We start from the raw sequence: 21,931 nt of genomic DNA, 5'->3' as shown, positions 1-21,931 counted from the left end.
TGTTATTTATCCCTTTGACCTCTGATCTTTACCCTGATGTGGTGATATTTAGGATTCCTGTTGTGTAATGTCTTACACACTGAGCAAAGCCTTTTTTTCTCTCTCTCTCTCTCCTCTTTCTTGTGTCTGTACTTTGGTCACATTACAAAATAACTAAACTCAACTTAAAAGGGCAAATCAGTGTCAGTGTGTTCAGGTCAGGTCCTCACGCCCTCCTCACTCTCTCACTCTCTCCTGGCAGATCACAGGTAACATGATTCAGATTTACAAATGACATCTAGATGAAAAAGCATTTTTAGGTTTTCATTTATAATTCCTCCTGTTTGTATTTGTCTCTTTAACCCTTTTTACTTTCTCCAGCTTCACTTTTTGTCTTCATTTTTCCTCACTCCTCTTGTCTTATTATCAGCCACAAAACCAGAGAGAAACAAAACTGTGAATTTTACTTTAGACAAATTCATAATTTTCATAATGCTCTTTTAAATATATTTTAAGATGCAAAATGCTGAGAAGATCTTAGAGCTGAAACATTTGGTGATCGATTTTGGTGATTTGGTGGAAACTGAATCTTCTTTCCTGGTGTGTTTCTGTTAGATATCAGTGAAAGTGATTCAGATTATAGATCAGTCATAACTGAGATGAAAACAATGGTTTTCATTTGTAATTCCTCCTGTATTTGTCTGTTTATCCATCCTTTCTCTCTCCAGCTTCATTATTTGTCTTCACCTCCCTCCTTCTTGTTTTGTCTTATTATCAGCTGGTAGGTTTTCTCATTGTTTGTGGTCCTGAAGATAGACGACCACAAAGGCAGCTGTGAGCTCTCTGCCCATCTACAGTGTCATGCAAAAGTTTGGGCACTCTAGGTCAAAATTTCTGTTAATGTGAACAGTTAAAGGGACAGTTCAACATTGTGCCAAACTGGCCTATTGCCATAATCCCAATAATCATAGCAGTATAGGTTCATTACCTTTAATTATCGGTGCATGTTGTTTTGAGATCTGCGGGGCAGAGACGTGAGCTGCTCAGTGAACACAATGGAGGTGAACGGTACAGGTCCCCTGTCCCTCATCAAACTCATCAAATACACAATCCAACAACTCCAAAACGCTCTGGTGGACAAATTGTGACCTGCACATTCACCACTCTATGAAATGATCATGTAACATTTGAAACATTTGAACATTTGAACAACATTTGAAATCACTCCGCCCAGCAGTCGTGTCTGGATGTCGTTCCAGCTGCATTTGCCTCTGAAACAACTCTGTCTCATAATGTTACATGATTATCTCATAGCGTGGTGAATGTGCAGGTCACAACTTGTCCACCAGGGCGTTTTGGAGTTGTTGGATTGTGTATTTGATGAGTTTTGAGGGAAAGGGGACCAGTTGTGTTCGCTGAGCAGCTCACGTCTCTGCCCTGCGGATCTCAAAAGAACATGCACCGATAAGTAAAGGTATAATGACCCTACTCCTACTAAGGATTATGGCAATAGGACAATTTGCCAAAATGTTGAACTATTTTAAGCAATATCAGTGTATTATTTTTTGTTTTAGAGTGAAAAAAGGGAAACAAAGCAGCAGCCTGCAAAAGAATGCTGCGGGTCCTTTTCCTTTTCTGTCATTTTGAAAATGTAAACGATGAAATGTTTAAAATGTAAAGGGAATGTGTCATCTGTAACTTTATACCTTTTGGAGATCATTTCATCTTCCACTTGCTGAACTGTTCACATTAACAGATATTTTGACCAGGGGTGCCCTGAACCTTTGCATGACACTGTATCTGTCACTTCTGTGCAAAACAGTGTCATAATATTTTAACAGCTGTGCAACTGGAATCAAAATGAAGTCCTGAGATGAGGAGGGCGTGGTCAGACCCATCAGTCCTTAATAGTCCTACTCTTATCCTATAATTATGTAATAAAACGTCAGAGCTGCTGAGTGTCAACACGTTGTGAGGTGTTGCTGCTGATTTGATCACATCACACGATATTCTCTAGGTTGTCGAATTACAAAAGAAGAAGAAGAGGAAGAGCAGGAGGAGGAGGACGAGCAGACAGTTGGAGGGTGGCACTGCTGCAAGTGACAGATTAAATGCCCTGACAAGTGACCTATTTAAGGTCAGTCACATGACAGCAGCACAATGAGACAGTAAACATGTTGGTCACTATAGCGAGGGAGACTCAGAGGTGTTTTGATTGATAACGAGGATGGATGTGACAAAAATAACTTTAAATATCTGAGATATTAAAACAAAAACCTGCTGCTCAGTGCACTCACAATTAGGAATGAGGCGTTCAAGGTGCAAAGGAAAGTATATATATTTTCTCTATAAATAAGTTAGAAGTATCCCTAGTGGATGAAATGATGTTTTGCAAGGTCAAATAAAAAATTCCTTGGCACCAATCCAGACTGATGCTGAGTGGAAAATGTCAGCCACAGACTCTCAACTCTGTGATTTTCCTAAAAAAAAAATATTCTTTGTCATGTTTAAAAATGCATTTTATACATTTAGTCATCTCTGTGCGTCTCATCTCTCTGTGTTGTCACTCCACCTCCCGCCCCTCCCTCACTGTGTCAGCCTTTCTCAAGGTTACTTTAGTTCACTGGGCGTGTCTTACTGCAACCACGTGATCGTGATGCAAAGTTACTCTGTGTCAAAGCTGCAGGGACGTGGCTCCATGGCGTGATGTACCAAAGGTTTTCCTCAGATAAATCAATATTTAAAAAAAATAAATATAACAATAAAAACACACGGATGATGTTTAGTCACTGTCACTTAAGCACAGAGCGATTTTTGTGTTAAAAAACCAAACAAACATTTGAAAATATCACATATTTCAAGTCAAAACATCAGATCTATACATTTCCCAGATTATTTTATAATCGATAGACTATAAGAATTAAAAAGCAGGCTGAGTGTGTGTATTAGCTGGAGATCAGAGGAGACGGCTCGGTTCATCCTCTGTAACCTTGGCGTCGATCTCATCTCCTGGCTCGACCTATAAACCCTGTCATTTTCAGCGGGGGTGTCTGTCTGCCATTGCGCAGCAGCCAACTGGGTGAAGGTGGACCGTATCCAGCAGGAGGAGGAAGGATGCTTCACTAGGCCGCCGGGGTCCCCTCCATTTAAGGAAAGAAAAAAAGAAAAAAGAAAGAAAGCTGCACAAGCTGTAACAACCGACCGGACTGTACCGCTCCGCTCTCCCACTGTGCTCTGCCTCTCATATATTGTCGCCCCCCCCTCCTTAATCTCCCAGATTGTCGGCGACTTGCTGCAGTCGATGCTGCAGTTCTGAGCCGCTCCTGCACCGGGACACCTGACTCAATGAGAGAGACATGCTCGCATTCGTTTTGGTCTCTGGGTCGCTCTGGATTATTTTAGGTGAGTTGGAGATTTTCTGCTTGTTTATTATTGTCTTGATTATCATTTTTTATTGCTTCCATTCATTCTGCTGCTGTAGCATGGCCGGGCTGTGGCTGTGAAGCCGCTACTGCTGCTGCTGCACCTGCCTCTCTGGGGCTGAGGCGCAGCGTCGGTTCATTCATTGCCGGCTTCCTCCTTCATCAAACCCCTGTGCTATGCTATGCTGTGCTGTGCTATGCTATATCCGCCTTTTTTCTCTCCCCTCTCTCTCTATATATATTACCGACTGTTTCATGTGCACGTTAGCCTGCTCATCCTGCTGCTGCAGCTGGAGCTTTGCCTGCTCCGATAATGACACTGGAGAGACATCTTCAGTTTTCATCGGGTTGCACGTGTTTGTCTGTTGAGATGGGAGCGTGTTACATGTCGGTGTGTGTCTGTGTCTGTGTCTGTGTGTCGGTGCTGCGGCTCCAGTGCTTCAGAGCTGGGTTTATTGAAGGGGCTACATGCAGGGATGCTGTCAGGCCGGGTTTACCTCTGCTCAGGTGATGCACAGTCAGGCTACATTCATGTGGCTCAGCCTGCAGATCAGTGACTGGCTGTTTTCCTCCCTGACTGTGTGTGTGTCTGTGTGTGTTTTTAGGTTCATAATCCAACTATAAAACCAGGCATCTTTCCCACTGTCAAAGCTACAAGCCATAGAAACGTGTTCATTTTGAGGCCTGATGCTAAGGTCGTGTGACATTGTGCGTAGAAACCGGACACACGTCATTTAAACCCCTATTTGCGCACATCTCCCCTCAGTCTGTGACTCCAAAGCTGCTCGTCGTGCATCACATGTTTGTTGTGCCTGCAGGAAGCTGCACGGTGGTCCATCTATCGCACTTTGATTCACGGTGAAACCCGTCGTTTTGTCGGGAAGCCGGTTGTTTAAAAAAAAAAACTCAGCATTTTTGTCCTCCGCCATGCCTGGGTGATGGAGGGAGGAGGAGGGGGAGGATGAGGAAGGATGAGGAAGGATGACGCGCTTCAAAATAGCCGCAGCTGATTGGACGGAGCTGTCCAGGAGAGAGGGGGTGCTGAAATCCTGCGGCCTACCGGCAAAACCGGGAGAGCAGCGCGGCGTGCTCCTCTCCTCTTGTCAGCGACACCACCCTCCACCCTGCATCCCATCTCCCCCACCCCCACCCCCACCTTCCGAGGGAGCTCAGGGGCGTCGAAACTGATCCCAGACCAGCTCCGTTTACAGTGGTTTTCAAATTGGAGAGGCGCATCATTGGACGGACGGTTGTTGTTGTTGCTGCTTTACTGTAATGCGGCACAGAAACATCAGATCTGGTTCTGGATCAACATCTTTTAGTCCTGAATGATGATGATGATGATGCAGACCAGTCATCTGCAGCAGCTGCACCACATGGTTGCTAAGTGACAAGAAGCTAACCAGTAACAGTTGCAGTTTTTTTTTTTTTTGGTTGGTTCATTAATATTAAAATCTGCTGTTACAGGGTTGCAAGTGTTTCATATTTAATGAGCGACACAGCCAATCAGAGCCCAGGCGCCCAAAACTGTTTAAAACAAACTGAGCTGTTTGACTGAAAATAAACACTACTGAGGCCAGAGAGGAGCCCCTTGAGACCCCCCCACCCCCACCACTTCATGACACCTAGGCTACTACAACCTAATAATCTGCACATCCCAACATCCTGCTGCTCCTCAGAATAAATAATTCATTTTAATCACCATTTGGGCAGCTCAACACAGTGTAAACCTATTCTGTTCCCTTCCTGAATATTTAATTAAAAGGATGGCGACAGCTTTGCCCCCAGAAAAAAACAAAAAGACAAAACAACCAATCACATTTTAGTGTTCAAGAACAGGCAGCTCTTGTCATCCCACGACTTTCTGAATAGCAGCTAGTAGTAACAGTCAGTTATAATGAAAACAAGAGTGAAGGTGGGAGTGAGTGAGTGTGAACGTCTGTGACTGCAACATCTGACGTAATAATGTTGAGTGTTGAGTCTGTCTGAGTGTGTAGGAGGAAGATGAGGCTGAAGAGTCGGTGATTACACTTCAGTCCTGGTGCATCTGGTGATATCAGCTGATTTTGGGGTGGCAGCAGTTTCCCTTCTGAGTTCCCGGCTTATTGCTGCCTCAGCATTCACTACATCCTCTCCGCCTCACGTTGTGGGATGCTGGGCAGTAATGGCTCGGCCCTAAAGTGCTGAACCAGGTCTCGTATGCTCAAGTAGATACCGTATAGATTGGGTTTGTCTTGAGTAATGAGCCGGGTTGTTTCCTTGTTTGGTTTTAATAGTCCTGCTCCTTCAGGATGAGAAGAAATTAATGTTTGAATCCTGTAAATAGCTTTGTTGAATCATTAAAATCTCAGAGTGTGATTAGAGTTTCTGGTAACCCTAGAAGATTAGATTCGATTAGAAAAACTTTAATGTCTCTTTATCGCAGAAAATCATCTTTGGTGTGGCTCAAAACACGTTAAAAGAAGACAGACGCTCTTCAGACATGATAAAATCAGGCATTCATACTAAAAGGAAGCGGAAAACACAAGCATACTGCACTTAATTTAATATAGTTTACAGGCTGCTAATTACGTGATAATGTCAAGAAATATCCAAGAAATAACAAGTTATTGCATAGTAAGGTCAAGAAATAACCTAGAAATAACGGTCAATTTCATAGTAATGTCATCTTTTTCATAAATGCAAAAGATTACACATGCTTTCATGCTTTGATTTTTTTTCCACAAAGTGCTTGCAACTGTCAATTACAATCAATTATTTCTGGGCTATTTCTACACAATCAATCATTATTTCTTGCCTATATTTCTCGACATTACTATGAAATTGACCGTTATTTCTTGGCAAATTCTAGACATTATGGTGCAATTACTTATTATTTCTTATTTGTTGACATCATCACATAATTAGTGGCCTGTAAATTACAGTAATGGCTTACTGACATTCTTTATGGAAAGGAAAACTTGTTCTTTATTGTTCAAAAACGAACAATCACTAGAAGGAAGCAGGAAACACAAGCTGCTGTGTTTATGAACCGGCCTCTGATTGGTTTTTGGCAGTGAGATCAAACAGGGTGAATGTAATTTCTTTACATGCAAATATCATCAGTGCCTACAGTGTTTATTTACATGTGCGCCCAGCAGGTATGTCGCTGCTGTATGTTGTTGTGTGTCATTAAGGCAGCGTGGATAAGTGTCTGTATCATTTAGTGAAGGTGAAGAGGAGCATGGTGGTGTGTTTAGGTATGAGGAGGGGGGGAGGGAGTCAGAGAGAGAGAGAGAGAGTGGTGGAGAGAGAGGAGAGAGGGGAGGGGAGAGTGGGTGGGTGGGGTGGGTGTGGTGAGAGAGAGAAAGAGAGAGAGCGCAGCGTCTGTCGAGCCGAGGGTGGTGTGATACGGAGGCCAGCCAGGACCAAACTAGGCCAAAACGCATCTCGCTGCTGCCTTCCCCTCTTGCTTGCCTCAGCTTAATCTGGCCAGTGGCAATGGGAAGGTAATCACTAGTTTGCACAGGGCGATGTGATATCCGCCTGAGGCCCCTTGGCACACTACACACACACACACACACATTACACACACACACACATGTACTGCACTAGTACACACACTTACACACACACACATACAGACACTGATCACACCTCACCGGCTGCCTGGCTGCCTTCGACGCCTTTGTAAGTGCTGCTGCCTAGACCACAGCTGCTTTAACCCTCCTGCAGTGCAATTACACTCGTCTGGTTTGCTTGTCGTTTTTTTAATTTTTTTTATTTTAGCATTCGCTTGCTGTGTGTGTGTGTGTGTATTTGCATGTGTGTGTTTCTTTTGTTAATTTTACTTTGACTGCTACATTTTTAGTCTCATCTTTAGCAAACCCTGCTCCTGCTCAGCTCAGCTCCTCCTGCACTTCTTTTGTTCTGCAGCTTGTTCTGTTCTTGTGTCTTCACCTAGTTTTGCGATAATTGCATTTTTACCTGTTGTGCTTTGCAGCTCAGGGTCAGCAGCAGGACGGTTGTGTTTCATGTGTAGAGTGTGTTAACAGCGTCCGTACAGTTCATTTATGGTTCAGTGACAGTGACGAGGAGAAGTTGTGGTTTTGACTGGTGCAGGGTGGTCCAAGTGGAGGAGTGGGGCCGAGAGATAAGGATGGGTGAGTGGTTAAAGAAGGAGAGAGAGAGTTAGAGGAGTCGGTGCTGCTGTGCAGGGATGATAAAGCACAGATGGGTAAGAATAGAAACAAAACAAAGAAATAAACAAAGAAGGCGTGCGTTGATGTGAGTGACGCTGTTAAAAGAAAAAGCATTTTAAAGAATAAAAAAGAAAGCCGAGCACGTCTTTAAATAGAAAGCGGTAGTGAGGTTACTACTGGTCATCTGTCTCTGTGCTAATAGGCTGTAATCTCCCCACGCTGGACTCTAATCGTTAGTGACGGCCCTCAGATGGGCTGATGGGGCGGGACTTGAGGCTTGCGTTTCCTCCACTTTAAGCCTCAGAGGTCACAGGAAGTCTAGCTGGCCCATTCACAAGCCCTCATCCCTGCATGGCCTGCAGCAATTACACTGCACCAAAGTGTTTGCAAAAAAATAAAGGAGGAATGAGGAAGTGTCCTCATGCAGAGAGGAGCAGGTGCAAGCAGGGTTTCACATCTTCACTATTTATCATTTAAACTGAGTAAACAAGTGCTGCCAAATGTGTGACAGTTTGTTCTTCTCACAACTCTGCAGAGAAACACTTTAAATGTGGAAACACTAAAGTGACACGTGCAGTTTAAAGTTAGATTATCTTCTTCTAGAGAACATTAAGGTTTTTTTTTATGAGTGAGAACAGCTGGAAATGTATTTTTACTCCTTATGATTCATCTTCATAGTGAAATTAAATAATTTGCTAAATATGACACCTCAGTACATATGAGTTTTTTTTAAAAATTGTTTAAGTAGATATGTTTCACTTGCTTGTTCTGATCCATTTCAGCCCTGATATTTAAACTGGTAATAAACCATAAAGTCCCATGAGGCCTCTCTCTGAAGTCCATCCATGTATCTAAATGTACCAGACATTCACATGTTTGTTTGTTTTAACCCAGCTGTTCATGCACAGTATGTACATGACATGTGTTGTATGTGATATATGATACAGTGCAGTGTCCGACTCCTCACATCTGGCAGCCGAGTGGTGCTCCAATCTAAACTGGACATGGATTAAAGCTGCGTCCATGTTGTTTAGACAACATTTTACATTTGTTGACCTTGATTCTGTTTTCATTAGACAGTTTTTTCTATATAATGCACTTTATAGCTTTTTTAAATTTGTGCTTTCTGCTCACTGACTGACTGAGTTAGTTTAAAGAGAAGCTTCAAGTTAAACACAGTTATCTTAATCATACGGTAAACCTTTACCACTGGATAATTGTTAAAATCGTATTACAGTAAAAGTCTTGAGTCTTTTTCCTGATCCTTCATCGGTGCTCGAGCTGTAAATGGCAACAGATCCTCAGCAGACGTTGAACGTAACTCAATTTTTGGTGGCGTGATGTGTTCGTAATTTCACAAATTAAACTCTGAGGTCTTTGAGTTCAGACGCTGGTAAAGGTCACCGCTGTTGCTGCTGGGGGCAGAGCTGCCCTGCTGTTCCTCCGTCACTCCAGCTGAAGCAACAGTCTTTGTAGAAAGGACCTAAAGACCTGTAAGTGTGTGTGTGTGTGTGTATGGGGTGACTTCTTTGGGTTACTACAGGACAGAGAGCTGGACACCAAACAGTACAAACAGGCTGAGCAGAGGAAGCAGCTCATCTGAAACAATCATGCAAATTTAAGCAAAGAGCCTCGACTCTCCTGCTTCCATCGTTTTTTTTCTTCTTTTGTTTCCGATCGAACAGAGAAGTGATTTTGTAAACTGTTCCTCTCTGAGTTAATTCACTGTGTGAACACAGATGTCACGGCCTCCAGAGGACTCAGGGCTCGTACATGTATCGTCACCTGTGAGGCAGCAAACAGAGAGTTCACCTCGAGTGACAGAAACCAGATTAGAGGAAAAAGGAGAAGAAGGAGAGGAAGACTGCAGCTCCTGAAGCAGGAGGCTGATTTATTTATTGATTGTTGATACCTTCCACTAATTCCCGCCCAGCAGCACTCAACCCCAGTGAACTCTGCCTCTCTCCCTCTCTACAGTCTGACATCACTTTCTTTTCTTTTTTTTTCGATGAATCATGCAAGTGAGTTATCGGAGAGGATACGATCATCATCAGTGCTCTGTGTTCACTTCCTGCTCTTTATCTTTTATATCACAAGAAAACTGAGAGTTTTACTTTTGCCCCTTGTTGGCACGCCAACAGGAAATGCAGAGAGAGCAGGAAGTTGGATGTTTGCATCCCTCCTGGAGGCCAATTAGGTGTTTTTGGCAGCTGGCGACTCTCCTTGTGCTGTCGTGCTATTTCAGTGCAGGGATATGAGTCGGTACTGTGGCAGCGCTCACCGCTTCATTTAACCCTGATGCTTAACAAACAGGAGCCTGCAGAGGAGAGAGAGCGTCCAGTTATGTGGGTTTACCAACCTGCTGATGTGGCTTCACGTCCTCAGCCAATAAAAATCTCTGTTTCTCAGTCATAAAATATGCTGCATGTGAGATCTTCGTCTGCATGGGATGATATTTTTACACATTATTTACATTCATAGATAAACTCAGTAACTGCTTCATGCGTTTTTGTCTTTATTTGTATTTATTTATTGTTATTTTTGCCATAAAACAGAAGCAACATCAGTCAGGAAGCTCAGTTTGATTAAATATGTGAGATAAAATGAAAAGCTCTCAGAACATGTAGGCTATCATAGATCAGTGCCATGCTTTGACTGGACTTAATTGTTTTTCTATTTATAGTACTTTTACAACCTGAGCCTTGCATTTAAAATATGTCAATATTACAGTAAAGCCCACGGTCTTACAGTTGTAGTTGTGTCCCTTTCATCCAATTCACCAGGATATTCTTGCTTTAAACATTTAACTGTGTTTTTTTAATGCATAGACTACATTTAGAGTTGAAATCACAACATATAGAAACGTATGCAAAATCACTTCTAACAGTTTTTCTCTGAGTCATCTGTGCAACAAATTGCAAATGTTATAGTCGTATACTGTTGGTATTATTATGGTGTTATTACTTCCACTACATCTGCCTCCAGCCGCTCCCCCATGCTCCATCACTTTATTCTCAGTCTGTGTGTGTGTGTGTGTGTGTGTAATGCTTTTATAACCAGCTGCACTCTCTCCCTCTCCCCCTCCCTCTCTATCTCTCTCTCTTCCAGTTATCTGCTCCGTGGTGTTAGTGGGTTATGGAGTCTGTCTATATTTAGAGCTCGTTCCCCCCCGCCTCTCTTTTTCATATGTGGACAAAGCAAAGTAAATAAACACAGCGTCAGTCGCTGCCTCTGTCTGTGGGTCTGAGTTCAGTTTGGGCCGGTGCTGCGTTGTCCATGGTGGATGGAAACCTGAACCAGATCACAGATCAGTGCTTAATTTGTTCAACTTATCAACCAATCAGTGCTCTCCATGGTGCTATCTACATGTGTGAGACTGGACTGGGTTTTACTAAGAGTCAGAAAAATGCTCCACCACTCACTGATGACATCATTTTTATAATTAGCTCACACACACACACACAGAGTGATGTTGTCGTATCAGAGAAAGGAAACATGGCGGATGTGTGTGTGTTGTGCAGTGCTGCATGTCTGGCTGGTGCTTCTGTCATAGATCTGCTTCAGATTCATTCAATCTGAACTGTAGGAAGTTTAACATCCTAAACTGTATCCTGAAGAGTAAAGTGTGTGATGGTTTAAACATTAAACATTTAAACATTCCTCAGTCAAACCAGTGAATCCTCCACATGAAACTAAACTACATTAAACATGAATCAATGAAGTGAACTTATGAGAATTTGGTGTGTTCTTGGCCATAACTCATTCATTCTCAGCAGCCACATGTGTCCAAAAGCTCATAAGTCAATGTCAGAGTGCTATAAAAACACTCCCGGTCACTAGAGTTAATATCACTCTTATTTTTGTGAATTAAATTGTACTAGTTTGACATTTAGGGAAAATCTGCCACTTTGACATTAACACCTCTCTGATTTCTTTACTATAAATTATATGAAGCTTCAGTTAGTATAAAACTACTAATTGCTGCTAATTGTTGTATCATTTTACAGATTTTGACTATTTGTGTGATGGCTTTGAAGCTTTTTATAAGAACCAGGAAGTTAATGGTCAAACAGTCCAGAACAGAAACCTCCATATGAAACGACAAACATTTCCCAAAGTGGAGTTAATCTATAGCTTACCATAAAAAAAAGAGAACTCCATTCAAAGTGAAAGTTGTGCCACTAATACATATCTTATCATGTAGCCTATTCATTTAACAAAGTCATCTTATAACAGTGATGATCAGTCGCCTCCAAGTTTAACGATCCAACCTGAACGTTCTCCAGAGTTTCTACATGAAGTTTGTCAGATTGTGTTTTTAATTATCAGTAATTAAGTCGACCTGTCAGAGCAGCTGTGCACAGCAGGTGACTTCAGTCCAGACTCAGTGGAGCAGGATCCAACAATTAACTCTGACATTGTTACTGCTTCAGTTTCCACACGGATGCCAACACACAGTTTAGCTCGACATTTCCCAGCACTTCAGCTCTAAGCAGCGGCTCTAATTCCCCGTCAAACCACAGAGAGAGAAAGACAGAGGACAACAGAAAAAGAGGAAACATCTCTTGCAGTAAAAAAAAAATCATAAAAAGAAGCAGGGAGTCCTGCGGTCTTAAAGGCACGGTACCGTTTTTTGTTTTGTTTCTTTAACATAACAGAGAGGGAGGGGAGGCAGGGAGGGGATCTGTCATGTTGTGGTTTTTCAGTTACAGATGAGAGTTTCTGTCTGAGTAGAAACTTTACCGTTGAGTTTATTTGTAACCGAGTAGAAACAAGAGGGAATTCACTGTGAGAGAAGTAAGAGAGCAGAGGGAGAGATGAGCTGCTGTGTCACCGTACGTAAATGTGTCATCCTGCAGATTTATTACTGACAGTGACCACCGATGTGTGTCACATTATTATGTCACATAGAAATTTCAGGAAAAGTGACAATGTGAGCTCCAAGAAGTTACAGTGTGATGACTTCGATGAAACATTTGAGGATTTTTAACACCACCTTTTAGTCTGTAAATAACTATAATAGCTATTTATGTTTGTTTATAATGAGCAGATGATAAAAACGTGTGGTCTGTCTCTATGGACACGTCACAGACTTTTAATGGATATTTAATAATCTCAGTCTAACTGTGTCAGTAGATTCGTTATTTCCCACCAGGATAAAGATTTTAAATATCCTTTGTTTTCATGTCAGGTCACAAAATTCAGAAAGAGTTTATTCTCTTGAGTCAAAATGAAATTATATTAATCAGGTTTTTAGACTCATTTCATAGAGAGAGAAAAACAAGAAAAAAAAATAATTTATTCCATTACTAAGAGATGACACAGAGAAAATTAATAAATGTTAATTAATGTTGTTTTATCAGACACAACTCACAGACCAGCTTTAATGCAAAGATTTAACTTAGTTGTTTTAATAAATGAGAAGACGAGTTAGACTTTTATTATTCTTGGCAGCTTGTTTACATCAATCTATTTCTATTATATTCATACTTCTTTTATTTTTTCTTAAATCACCTTTGCTTTTTTTTGCTGTTAGTTAGTTTTTAAAGTTGTGCATCTCTCTGTTCACTCATCTGATTCAGCTTCAGTAGCTACAGTTGTGGTGGTGGTGGAGAAAATACTGTGTGCACCCAAAATAATAATAAGTGAATGAGGAAGTCAGTGTTCCCACAGTGTCAGATATGTATATTCAGTGTGTGAGAGAAAGAATGAGGTGACAGGAAGTCACTCTGATTGGCCGTTAAGTTAACTGCAGCGCTGCCCTGAAGCCATTGGTCGGTGTCAGGTGGTTCAGTCTCTGACTCATCTCTCAGGGTGGGAAGACACCGTTCAGTCATCCCTGCAGTATGCCGCCCCTGTAGCCGAGTTATGCATGTCACATTGTGTGTGTGTGTGTAGACTGAGCCTTAATGAACACTTTGCATGATGTGTGTGTGTGTGTGTGTGTGTGTGTGTGTGTCTATTTTCCAGTCCCACCACCTCTCCGTAGTGTAACTCATCTATTCTGAGCAGCTCTTACAGTAAGAGCAGAAACGCGGGGGACGACCCTCTACCCCCCCGTTCTGAAACGGTGCGTTTAAGGTTACAGGATATTTGTGGAGGAGTAGTAAATGCACATCTGTTAACTACACATATTTATCAGACAAGACTGAAATAAAACATTTGAAACACACAGCTCTGTGGGGTTTGTACTGTAGGGGAGGGGTGGCACAGTTTTGCACAAGCGTTTCATGGCCTGTTCACATACACAGCGCTGAATGTGGAAGTGGTAGCGAGGGAGCTTTACCACTTCCTGCATAACAGGTTTTTGTTCGGTGCCCCTAAATGTCACATGTCATGTGGTGAAGTAAGGTGCACTTGTGATGTCTGACCATGATGGTCATGTTACCCTTAACGGTTAAATTCCCACGTTTTTGGTCCTTGAACCCGTCATCTGGTACAAATGAACATGTTGATTCATAACAGGGGACAGTTAGTGACTGATTCATGGCACCAACACACAAACTGTCAGTTCTTACATGAAGCCAGATGTAGTTTCGTACCAGGTTTGGTGAGTTTATCGCCTGTGGAAGTGAAAGATGCTATTTTTTTTATAAGCAGGAGGATTTGCAGACTGTAGTTGTCACATGTTCACATGACTCTGGTCAGTTTTCTGCCGACTGCTGCAGTCTGCTGCTGCACGGTGCCAGACTGTGGTTTTGTCTTGTTCAATCACTCGTCCTCTGAAGAAAATGAGGAGGAGGAGGAGGAGGAGGAGGAGGAGGAGGCTGCACGTGAGGGTTTCCTTTGGGAAGCTGCTCTGACCCGATGTCGTCTTCCTTCTGTTGGTTTGGCAGAAGTGAACTGAATGAAACTGGAATGAAATCTCGGTTTTGATCTTCAACCGCTGTGGATCACAAACATCTGAGGCTGTTATTTAAATACCAGCCCCGCCCTGGCACATCTGATTTAACTTTAACAAGGTATTGATCAGGTATTTACTGATCAGGCCCAGACACATAAGAGCTGTGAGGTGTAATGTGGCTGAAACTGTGCATGCAAACAGATAAAGTACCAGAGTTTTGTTTGGCTGGACTTCACTGTAGATGCATCATGCAAAAGTTTAGGCACCCCTGGTCAAATATCAGTGTATTATTTTAGCTTTCTACAGTTTTAGTGTGAAAAAGGGAAACAAAGCAGCAGCCTGCAAAAGAATGGGAAACCTGGAGACTTGAGCTCTCAGACAACTTTGACCAAAGTATCAGACAAGATATTTACTATTTACACACTGTGATAGTTTCTAGCTACTACTGTAACTATGCAGGGGGCCCAAACCTTTGCTGTGGGCCCTTTTCCTTTTCTGTCATTTTGAAAATGTAAAAGATAAAAAATAAAATATATAGTTTAAATGTAAAGGGAATGTGTCTTTATGCCTTTGCAGATCATTTCATCTTCCACTTGCTGAACTGTTCACATTAATAGAAATTTTGACCAGGGGTGCCCAAACTTTTGCATGACACTAGACCTTAAGTTTAAATATCTGTCAGTCAGAACTGAAGAAGCCCATTGGGTGAAAGCTGAGAGTCCATTTGCCTTCGATTCATTCACCTGTTCATGTGTAACTGCACCTTGGCAACTGTGAATCTTCCCTAATCAAATCTCTGACCTCCTCTTCCTCCTCCTCCTCCTCCTCCTCCTCCTCCTCCTCCTCCTCCTCCTCTCTCCTGCAGAGCTGAGTTCCACCCTGATGGAGAAGATGCAGGCCCAGGAGATGATGAGCGGCCTGAGGATACCGGAGATGGACGACATCGGGCAGTTCTTCCGCTCCCTGCCAACGTCCACGCTGGTGGGCATCGGCGCCCTGACGGCTGTGCTGGCCTATTGGCTGGCCACCAGACCCCGCCCCATCAAACCGCCCTGCAGCCTTCTGCACCAGTCTGAGGAGGTGCCGGTAAGACACACACACACACACACACACACAGATAGAATAGATGCATGCAAATCTATATCAGTTGAATTTGCAGATGCAGACATAACACACACACACAAGACTAATCTTTGTCGCCCACACACACGTTTGTGTTGTGTTTTTGTTTGTTTTACTCACTAACCGTGCGTCCAACACTCTCTGCCGTCGAGCTGCCAACATCCAGATGAGAGAAACAAAACGCTGATGCCCTCATTGAGGTCACCTTCATGCTCTGCAGGAAGCAGTAAGCTTCATGAGCAGGAGTGCTCTGGGGGTGTGTTTGTATGCTCGTGAGTGTGTGTCCTTGTTTTACCTGTCATGTTACATGAGACGGAAACCTGACACCACCATGAAAGATTATTTTTTCTTTGATTTTATGGTGTGTAAACACAAGACCGTCTTAAAGAGAGGTCGTAATTGATGAACACGCTGAACAGCATCATAAATGTTCACATAAAAGTTACATTATCAATACAAATGTAATAAGAAATAGATTTATTATTATTAAGACATAAAGAGATGTTTGCCACATGTCATAACTTGCCCCGGATTCAGCCACGTCCTGGTTTTACCCTAACCACCAAACAAACAAACCAAAGACATGTTTTTCACACAAGCAGACACACACACATACACACGCATCTCGGCCCCTGTGCCCTCTCACTGACTCATGAAGCGGCGGCAGCAGCAGCAACATTTGCAGGAACTGGTTTGAAATGTTCTTTGTCTTGCGGTTCTGAGTATTTGTCGCTGTGTGTGTGTGAGACACCGAGACACCGAGTGTGTCTCTGACCCTTTTGGCAGAAACACGTCGGCATATTAAATCTGATGACGACCTGAACCTAAGCCTGCTACTGTAGTATTCTTTATAAAGTGTGCTGCTATTCCCTCCTTGGGACTCTCTAAGTGTCTCTGACAAGTGTTGGCACAAACCACAAGACATGCACACACATGCAAACACACACACACACACAGACAGTCTGCCTCTGTGTGAACTTTTACAGCCCTAAATGACTCATTTGCATAAAAAAAGTTGCTCCAACTTTTCTTTGTCCTCGTAAAAATTAACTGTAATCACCCACAATGCATCAGTGGTGTGAACACAGGGGAACAAAAACAAGACTCAAAGATGTTTTATATGAATTTGTGAGATGACAAAAGGAATGGATTATTATTGTTTAAGTAACAAAAAAAATAACTTTCTCTTCATCTCTACCTGAGGCTCTGGTGTCTGTTCAGCAGCGTCTTCTTTCTTTGTGTTGGAGATGAACCAGACATTTGTTTGTTTTCTTCAAGTTTTGTTCCATTGTTCGACTCATTTTGATACTAACACCTGCAGAGTTACAGAAGAAGTGTGAAAATGTTGTTTTCACAACTTTCTCCCTGTCTCTCTCTCTCTCTCTCTCTCTCTCTCTCTTTGCATTAGCATGAAGATGGAGGTCGCAGGTCCATGATGGGCGACAGCTCCAAGCTCCTCAGTCATTACCATGACGACGCCAGGACCATGTACGAGGTCTTCCAGAGAGGCCTCCACATATCCGGTGGGTAGGAGGGTGGAGAATAAACATCATGTGGTTTTTATGTCCATATATAGTTTAATGTAAATCTGTTACAGTACAGGACACAATGTAAATGTATTATTATAGTTTATTATTAATATAACGTTAATGAAACACTGTAAATAAGAACATATTTTACAGAAGTGACAGAAACTAAGACATAGAAGAAACCTATCACACAAATTAAAGATAGAATAATAATGATATATAATGAAGAGTGTGAGCAAGGATCAAAATAGGAGTGTAACTGATATAATAGCAGATGAGGACAAAAACACACACGCACACACAAGCAAATTTTCATTTACACTTTGATGTAGCTAATGGACATAATGATGGGAGATGCAAATGAGTCGACACAAACAGACCCATACAGCAGCTGTAGGCACATTAACAGTCATATCTTCATATCCATGCAAATATTAATGGAAACTTTCACAGAAATAAAGAAACAAACACACAAACACACACAAAGACAAAAACAAAATGTTTCTGCATCGCTGTTTTCACCAGGATTGAAATGACAAAGTGCTCAAATATTTACCAGCGCAGGACAAGGTGACAAAACCGCCTGAGTCATGTTTCAGCTTTTCAGAATCACAAATGAGATAAGAAACTAACATAAAAATAAAGAAAGAACAAAGATGACATGTAGAAAACACGAAATCAAAAATACTGATCAGGAGCTTTGAGTCTGTCGAACTCACGTGTCATCACACAGAAGTTTTTAGACACACACACACACACACATACTCATCTGACAAGGCCATGGTGTGACCACAAGGCGTCCAATCGTTGCTTTGTTGCCACTTGAGGTAAAACGAGTCCCCTGGTTTCCAAGGGGATGGCCGTCGTTGCTAACGGTAACAGCATCAGGGTTCACAGCCGGGGAGTTTGAAGCAGAGAGACGTCGTTAAAGTGACTAAGCAGCAGCTGACTCACAGGTGCAGAGAGATGCAGAGACAATGTATTTCTGTCTCCTCCTGCTCCTCTGAGGTGATGAGGTCATCAGAGTCTAACACCGGCGTCCATCGCAGTTTAAATGCTAAGCTAGAAGACATCCCATAACAGTAACTCAACGCGTCTGCTGCTCATGTCTTACGCGCCCCGTAACCCGTAATCTCTTGTTTATGACAGATAAGACTACACAAATATACACATCGTAGCATAGTATATGATAAATAACCAGTGGCGGCTGGTGGTCAAATTAGTTGGGTGGGCTAATAAATAAATTATACCCATTAAATGGTTAACACAGCTAAAAGTTAGGGTTATCCCATCTCACAAAAGTATAGCAACTAACTAGGCCTACACACTGCATTAAGTAAAGGTCTAGTCCAAAACAAAAAAAAAAAACTTCACCTGGTTATCTCACACATACACACACAGTCTCTCTCTCTCTCTCCCTCTCTCACGCACGCACGCACACACACACACACACACGCACACACACACACACACAAACACTTACACAAACACACACACACACACACACACACACAAACACTTACACACACACACGCACACACACACACACACACCCGACGATATTGCTCAATTAAAAAATAAAAAAATAAATAAAAAAGACGATATATGCAGCTCATATCGACGGCCTTTCTGGTCTGTTATCGCCATGTCATTTAAGTCTGGTGCTCCCGGTGAGTTTAGAAACTAGATTCTCCACTTCGTTCATGTTAGCAAAGACAGTTTAGAGCAGTAAAGTTACGCTACCTGTGATGCTAGCGCCTAGCGCCGCTGTTTCTGTCTTCTCCCTCCCACAACAACACAACTTTTCCTCCGGTTCCTGTCATTGGTCTGAAAACAGCGGTGTTGGGCTAAATGAAATTAGCCCCAATGACAAGTTAACCAAGGGGGCGGGACATGACGCCTGTCAATCACTGACCCTGCGTCAGCCCGCTGCTGATTGGTCAGAACCGCTCGGCCTGTGGGCTGAATGAAATTAGCCCCAACAGTCGGTCAATGGCGAGGGCGGGACATGGCACCTGTCAATCATCCACAGTCGGAAAATGAATGAGAGCAGACTCGGTGAGCTCGGGCTGATTAAAATTAGCCCATTTAGAGATATCCTGTGTTTTTCTTGAAACTATTTAATATTGTTGCCAGTTCCGATTTTACTAAAACTTAGAACAATATTTTGTATGTTATTTAGAGAATATAATATAGGCTATATATAATATTTTTTCCTCATCTTTTGTTGTGTAATGCAGGGAGGGCTTAGCCCCACTAGCCCATTGATACCAGCCGTCACTGTAAATAACGTTATCCATCGCTCCATGGATTGATTTCTCACCGGCTTTGTTGAAAACAAATGCACATGGAGGAGAGGAGACACAGAGGAGGAGAGACCAGACTTGCATAGTTCCCGGGGTTCAGGGTTTTTGGTTTGATATTATTTATTCTTAGGTATTCTTAGGTAGAGATAGGAATTGTATTTCATAATATATTGTATTGTTGTTTTGATGTCTTAGCTTCTGGGGTTACCCTTTTTACAAGATCATGTCTGCTGTATATTAGGAATTGAAAATGTATTTTGGATTTTAAAATGATTTGTAAAATAAAAATGAACCTTGAACCTAAATGTGATGCTCTGTCCACAGTGACCTTGAACCTGTCTCATGTCTCCCTCTGTCTCTCCACAGGTGATGGACCCTGCTTAGGCTCCCGGCTCCCGAACCAGCCTTACAAATGGATGTCGTACAAAGAGGTGAGTGAGTGAGTGAGTGAGTGAGTGAGTGAGTGAGTGAGTGAGTGAGTGAGTGAGTGAGTGAGTGAGTGAGTGAGTGAGTGAGTGAGTGAGTGAGTGAGTGAGTGAGTGAGTGCTGCTCAGTCTGGGGCTTTTCCACTGAAGAAAACAACTGTAAACCTCTGGATGATCGACAGGTTATTATAATGTTTAAGAAACAAAAACACCCAGGGATTAATGTGAACAACAGTTCACACAGGAACAGGTTGAATCAATCAGCACAAGGTAAACTTGACTTTAGTGTGGAGTGACAGCTCCTGGAACAGAAATCAGACTTCCTTGTTTGATTCAGTCTGGTTACAGCTCAGATTCATCATCTCAGTGTGTTCACAGGCGCCACTGATGATCTTTTATGGTTTCTTGGGAATTGGTTCGATAGCAGAGGTGAACTCTTTTTTTTTTTGAGCCAAAGAAAATCAAACACCCTGACATCATACATCATTGTGACGGCTTTAGTTCCATAGAAGAATAAAATACATTCACATATTTTTGTTTTACACACATTAAAACGTGAACATTTCCTCCACGACCAACCAACGGGGAATCAAAAATAAAGAAAAGAGAAGAGAAAAGAAACAAAACAAAAAAACAATAAAAAGGGGGGCAATAATATAACTTGTTATAAACAAAAAAGACAAATGAAGAGTTCATTTGCAAAGGCAGATAACTCCATTTAAAAAAAATTCTAGAATCTTAATTTTTTATTTACATAAGGTGATATTAGTCAAACCAAAGTTGAGTGACTTTGAGATGTAACAAAACAGACATATCTCAAAAAAATAAAGTTTTATTGAAAACAACACTCTGCAAAGAATAATTACAAAGCCTCAGCTCATTTTTTTCAAAATGGCACTTATCTGGTTTTGCAAATGAACTCTTCAAATATACAAAGTAAATATACAAACATACACACAAAGAAGACAAAAACATTGCAGTACCTCGATCAGAGACATTATAAAATAAATAAAATAAAATAATGGTCCATTAAGAGTTGCTGTGCTCAGATATAAGGAGAGAAACCAGTAGAATAAGTGAAAAAAAGCCTCTGTTCATTAAATAAAAGAGGAATACATCATCAATATTTGTTGTGTCTGATGCGGTCAGTCCATGTGATGTATTGATAAACGATCGGCATCTTCACTGTAACAACACGTGTAAATTACACAACAGTGTTGATGTGTAATCTGATCTCACAGGTTCAGTTTATTCTGTGGGTTGTTACTGTTTCTCCCCTGTGTCAATATGTTTTCCTGTTGAGGAAACTGTGGTCGTCAACCATCGTTTATTGATTCATTTATCTATTTAGAAATAAATCCCCTCTGTCGGTTGCTTGAGGTTTCTTTTCTTTAATATCTGAGCCGTTCAGAGTTTTTCCCTCCTGATGAATTGAAGTCATCTCTGGCAGTAACATGAGTAACCGAAAACTTCCAACGTCCCGTGAAGCCACGTCAGGATCCAATAAATCTCTGACAAGAGGAGAAAAGTCGACAAGTTTCCGAGGCTCATGGGAGCGGTGGTTTGTGGGAGGGAGTTTTTTTTTTTATAAAGACGAAGAAGTGATGTAGCAATCCGGTGTAAAGCGAGGCCTGAGGCTGCACAAGCTGTGAATTACACCACCTTTACACAACATTTTTACCAATGACATCACGTGTTTTGTTTTTACAAGAGAATAGTGGGTGGACGATTTTCTTCTTTACTTTATTCTCCTGGTCCTTTTTATTTCCCAGGAAAGTCAGTGTGAGTCTGGGCTTGTTTACAGCCTCACTCAGAGAGAAAGACACCGTTTATTTTCCCTATAATCTAAACAACGAAGCATTCACTGTCGATCCAGGTTGGAAAAATGTAATGTGCAAGACGACCTCACTGGAGCGTGTACTGTAACAGCAGTTTGTTTTTTTGTTTTTTCAATACTGTCTTTTATTGTTGAAGTGCAGTAATTTAAACCCTGTTTTCTCCGATAGTGTTTCATAATCACGGTAACTTGAGAAATAAGTCTGGTGATTCAACAGTTTACATAATGGAGGATCATTTCTCAAGAGTTGAAATTGCGGATGTTTCCAAAATGGGCTTTGAATGTT

General features: G+C 41.9%; 1 protein-coding gene across 5 annotated transcripts in view; it reads left to right on the top strand.

Annotated features, from left to right (window-relative positions):
* Positions 1-229: 229 nt before the first annotated feature.
* Positions 230-21,931, top strand: part of acsl6 (acyl-CoA synthetase long chain family member 6) — a 39,708-nt gene continuing 18,006 nt past the window's right edge. The window contains exons 1-5 of one of the 5 annotated variants that reach the window (XM_085797195.1): positions 230-248; positions 3,257-3,381; positions 15,292-15,512; positions 16,957-17,071; positions 19,750-19,814. In XM_085797195.1, coding sequence (XP_085653321.1) covers positions 3,336-3,381; positions 15,292-15,512; positions 16,957-17,071; positions 19,750-19,814 — 447 coding nt within the window. In that variant the 5' untranslated portion in view covers positions 230-248; positions 3,257-3,335. Of the gene's footprint in view, positions 249-1,996; positions 2,117-2,936; positions 3,382-6,995; positions 7,071-15,291; positions 15,513-16,956; positions 17,072-19,749; positions 19,815-21,931 lie in introns of those variants that run through there. The other 4 variants (XM_085797196.1, XM_085797198.1, XM_085797194.1 and 1 more) reach the window with 4 other exon arrangements.

Source organism: Trachurus japonicus, chromosome 14 (assembly GCF_045865225.1).
Source record: "Trachurus japonicus isolate A0001 chromosome 14, Traja_1.0".
NCBI lineage: Eukaryota > Metazoa > Chordata > Actinopteri > Carangiformes > Carangidae > Trachurus > Trachurus japonicus.
The sequence above is the reverse complement of the archived record's forward strand: the minus strand, read 5'-3'. Positions and strand labels throughout refer to the sequence as shown.